The 4,905-nt window shown below is 42.1% G+C and overlaps 1 protein-coding gene across 1 annotated transcript; it reads right to left on the reverse strand.

Moving 5' to 3' along the window:
* Positions 1-604: 604 nt before the first annotated feature.
* Positions 605-3,464, reverse strand: epd (ependymin). Its single transcript, XM_054754356.1, has 6 exons — positions 3,311-3,464; positions 3,197-3,228; positions 2,971-3,108; positions 2,704-2,890; positions 1,117-1,198; positions 605-1,013 (listed from the first exon to the last, which is right to left on the reverse strand). The coding sequence occupies exons 1-6, from the start codon at positions 3,384-3,386 to the stop codon at positions 887-889; spliced, it is 642 nt and encodes a 213-aa protein (XP_054610331.1). The 5' UTR covers positions 3,387-3,464; the 3' UTR covers positions 605-886.
* Positions 3,465-4,905: the final 1,441 nt, after the last annotated feature.

The raw sequence follows: 4,905 nt of genomic DNA on the forward strand, positions 1-4,905 counted from the left end.
CAACCTCAGAGCTACTGGATCTGCATTGAGTGTGTGGACAATAACGGATCCCATTTGACTGATTTCATTTTTAAAACATAATGAAACACAATGGCATTATATGTACTTTTCGAAAATAAAAACACTTTGTTTCTTCACTTTGTTTGCCTTTTATTTAACCTACAAATGTGTCAGATCATTTTGCCTGACCCTGCACTACGTGACCCCGCTTCCGTCTGTTCACGGACCATCTTACATGATCATTCCTTAGTGATAAAGATGCATTTAATATGTGTGTGAGCCATATTGAAGAGAGAAGGGGAGGGTTCTGGAGCTGAATCTAACAATTACAACACTCACTCACTCACTCTTATTGCAAATGTTGATCAGAAATCAGAGGACAATGTCAATGTCAAGCTAGCCGGGGAGTTTGGAGGTGGAGGAGCGAGCCGTGTGTCAGAAAGACATTTTTATGGACGTATCAATTATTTGCGGGAATGTAACGCCACGAAAAGTGAGGACCTACTGTGCAGTACATAAAACAATACAGTTGTTTCAGCACCAAAAAGTAAATTATTCTATCATTTCACTCATTTTACTTTAAAGAAAGAGAGACACCAAGGTCTTGTAGTAAATACGGACAGCTTCGATGTTTATTGTTCCATTAATCATCGTAAAGGGTTTTGGAAGCAGTACTGAAGTGACAACCACAAACAGTTAGTAGTAATGATTAATTGTAGAAATCCATGCCATTACTTCCTTTACAAATGTATACAGCGTGATCCATTTCAGCATAGCGCAGTAGAAGATCAAACAGTTATAATGCAGCCTCGTGCTAAAGTATTGAGGGCGTACATGAAACAAAGGGAAGGGACTGTGACACTTGGGTGGGATGTTTGGGCTGCATTTACATAAACTCAGTCATAAAACCGTATACTGTCCCTTCTGGTGTCTCCTCCACAGGCAATCCTTGGCAAAAGGACGGCACTGCAAGGAGGTCAGGATCCTTGATCTCCTGTTCAACGTTCATGTTGCTGCAAAAAAAAAAAAAAAAAAAAAAGGGTGGTGTAGGGGGTATAATAAGAATAAGAAGACTTTACTTTATGCTTCAAGAGTTCCAGAAACATACAGACATACCTGAAAATAAGCATTGAGTCTTCTGCCACATGCATTAAGCTAAGAGGTATACAACCCATCGATAAAGACATGATGCTCTGGCCTTTAAAGAGAAAACAAAGCATGTCAAGGCAGTTATAATACATTTCAACTGTATTGAAGCTTATATATCTGCCATTAAAAAGCAGCATTTATCACAATAATCATTCGGAATTGCATTTACAGTCCAGTACTGTGGAAATTGTGTATGGACTATTCATTCATTTATTTCCTATGCCGCTTAATCCTCACTAGGGTTGCGAGGGTATGCTGGAGCCTATCCCAGCTGACTTCGGGCGAGAGGCGGGGCACACCCTGGACCGGTCGCCAGCCAATCGCAGGGCACATATAGACAAACAACCATTCACACTCACATTCATACCTATGAGCAATTTAGTGTCGCCAATTAACCTAACATGCATGTTTTGGACATGGGGGAGTAACCGGAGAAAACCCACGCTCCACAAAGAGATGCCCAACGGAGATTTGAACCCAGATGTTCCAGATCTCCCGACTGTGTGGCCAACATGCTGACCACTTGTGGACTGTTGTGTTGATTACAGCATGATGTGGAAATACAGTATGGCTGTAAACAGCACGACACGTGATGACAGAGCATTTGCATTGGACACTTAGTTGACCACCTCATGCCGAGTCATCATACTTTTTCTGTCCATTAACTTTAAGAATATAATATACATTTGTTTATTTTCTTATTTTTGACTTATTATTTCTTAGTTTTATATATTATTATTAATAGTTTTACATAAAAAAGTAATATATAAACCTAAAAATAAATTCTGAAGACACACATTTTGATTGAGTTAGGGTAGGTTCACACGATGGATGAGCATTCGAGGGTTTTTTATTATCAATTATGGGGAAAAATAAGGCTTGATAATTTTCTTTTGGGGGTCTAGTGGTTAGCATGTTGGCCACAGTAACACAGTAACAGTCTGGAGATTGGGAAGATCTGGGTTCGATTCTCCCCTGGGCATTTCTGTGTGGAGTTTGCATGTTCTCCCCGTGCGTGCGTGGGTTTTCTCTGGGTGCTCCTGTTTCCTCCCACATTCCCAAAACATGCATGTTAGGTTAATTGGAGACTCTAAATTGTCCATAGGTATGAATGTGAGTGTGAATGGTTGTTTGTCTACATGTGCCCTGCGATTGGTACCCGCCTGTCGCCCGAAGTCAGCTGGGATAGGCTCCAGCATGCCCCCCTGCCCCTAAAAGCGGAGAAGCGGTATAGAAAATGGATGGATGGATAATTTTCTTTTCGGTATTATTTGTTTAATGAATGATCTCCTGCTGTAAGGCTAGTCGTGTCATTGAGTGGAGCTGCTGGAGAATCGTTATCAGCTTAACATGCAGTCCGAGCATTTTCAATTATTTCATAGACTAAACAGTTTTTATGTGTTTTAAGTGAATAAAAAATGCTCAATCTCAGGGTTGAGCATTAAGACAGACAAGCATGCATACTCTTATGCATGTCTATGGACAACTGACCATCTTCAATTGAACTTCTTCAATTCATCAAATGTCACTGTGTTATCAATGTCTTAGTCCCACCTTTAAGGTCTGGCGTTGGGATGCTCCATATGTCGGCTTTTAATCCTTCCCCTTCAATGGATGCACTCCCAAAGACCAGACGGCTCTGGAAAACAGCATTACTGGGAAGAGCAAAAGGGTGGTATGTGGCTTGTAGTGCCTTCTTCTCACAGCTCTGGTTTTTGCTGTCGATCTTGTATAATATCCCCTGGCGGACACAAGAGTGACAGACAAATGAAGAAAGTGAAGCAGCGATGGTGGCATCGGCTGGAGACAAAAAGCCGTTACCTCCTCAAAGAACACCAGTAAATCCAGTTCCAAGGTTGCGTTCCAGGGATTGCTACTGTTTGATTGAAACCGAAGTTTCTTATTCGTTGCGTCGTACGTGTACGGTGCGAGAGCTTTTACTTGATTCCGCACTGCCAACTGATCTCATCCATGAGCATTGGGAGAGAAACAAATGGTTTCCAAAATTGTTCCACATTTTGGTCTCAAGCATCAAATTCAGACTCACCACAGACATGACTCCCGTCATATTGGTCGAACCTGAAAGGCACATATTTCCAGCTCTTTGACAAGGCTCTTCGCACACACATAATACAAGGACGAGAACAACTGAAATTCTTACGGCAAGGCTGATGGTGATCCGCACGGGTGGTGGCCGTCCAGCACATGAGGGCAAAGAGCAGAACTGCTGCGTACATTTTCCCTGCTCCAAAGAAAGTCTGTGTGTGAAAGGATGGCGGATGCAGGACTGGAGTGCTTCTGCCTTCCTGCGCAGTTTGAGCAGCGTTTAAAGGGACCAAGCGCAGCCCGAGATGACGTCAAAGAGCCAGCTTTCAAAACAAGCACCCTGCTTTGTCCCTGCAGGTGGTGACCTCATAAAAAGGATTTGTTCAAGTCCTTTCTTTGACTGATTGATTCAGCTGTCCTTTGGTGTTTTGACACAGGGGCTGCGTCGTGATTTCTTAAGTATCTGCATCCAGAAATATGTTTGTTTATTGTGAACTTAACATCGGAACGTAAATGCAACAGCAAATTAGGATACGAAGCTTTTAGCCTCTTTTATGGTAATGGTTTGGTTTATTTCCAACATGCATTACACTGAAGTACAGCTTGTTTACAGTTTCACAATTCAACATGTCTGAGCAGGATGTCACGTAACCCGCCGCAGACCTAATTGGGTTCTCTTAGATACTTTTTAGTCTCCATGCTATTCCCATGAGATTTTCCAAAATGCATTGGTTTGGCTGAAGATTAAAAATTCCAACCTCACACCATCACAGTTTAAAAGGAACACTGCACACCCTACGTCCCGAATGGGTCCCATGTACGACATTCTTTGGTTTTACAGTCGTCCCTCATTTATTGCGGTTAATTGGTTCCAGACCCAACTGTGAATTTCCTCAAAGTAGGATTCAATATAAACAAACAGAATGTTTTTGTAGTTAGAGCATAGAAAACATGTTTATGACTTTCTAAATAAAATTCTTACCATTACTAGAGCCCCGTAGACATGAAATAACACCCCGTAGTCACCTTTACACTCCTATTATTCTTTGTTTACAGCACGTTGCTCAAATTCTCTTCTCATTTCTCTTGGAGATGAATAAAGTCCAGGGTGTACCCTGCCTGTCGCCCGAAGTCAGCTGGGATAGGCTCCAGCATGCCCCCGCGACCCTAATGAGGAGAAGCGGCATAGAAAATGGATGAATGGATGGATGAATAAAGTATCTAACTGTAATGCGCAGGCTACGGATCACTGCAGGGACACAGGAGACGGCTGCCGTTTCAAAAATACTGTAGCATGCTACCGAGAGAATTAGTTAGCCTCCAATTTATTTATTCTAAACTTAAGAAAGGGTTTCATACGGAGTGGGGAAGAAGGACACAGTAAGAAGTCAAAAACATACCACTTCCACACGGAATGGGAGGAGGACTTTTTTTTCACCATGTAATGTCAAACGTGTCATGACTCCATGCAGTGTGAAGGTAATCTAATCTAATGTCATATCTCATCACTGTGACGTTCCTGACGCCTTGTGACCAGTATAATCAATATTTAGTCTGTTTTGACCAATAGTAGTCCATAGTCAACAGCGGTCCTTTATTAATTAAGACATTTTCGAGAAAACGCGATAGAGTGAGGGAAGCAATGTGAAAATGTTGGAACCGCGATGTAGCAAGGGACAACTGTACAGTAGAGCCCTACTTTTTGCTGGG

Source organism: Dunckerocampus dactyliophorus, chromosome 16 (assembly GCF_027744805.1).
Source record: "Dunckerocampus dactyliophorus isolate RoL2022-P2 chromosome 16, RoL_Ddac_1.1, whole genome shotgun sequence".
In the NCBI taxonomy this organism is placed as follows: domain Eukaryota; kingdom Metazoa; phylum Chordata; class Actinopteri; order Syngnathiformes; family Syngnathidae; genus Dunckerocampus; species Dunckerocampus dactyliophorus.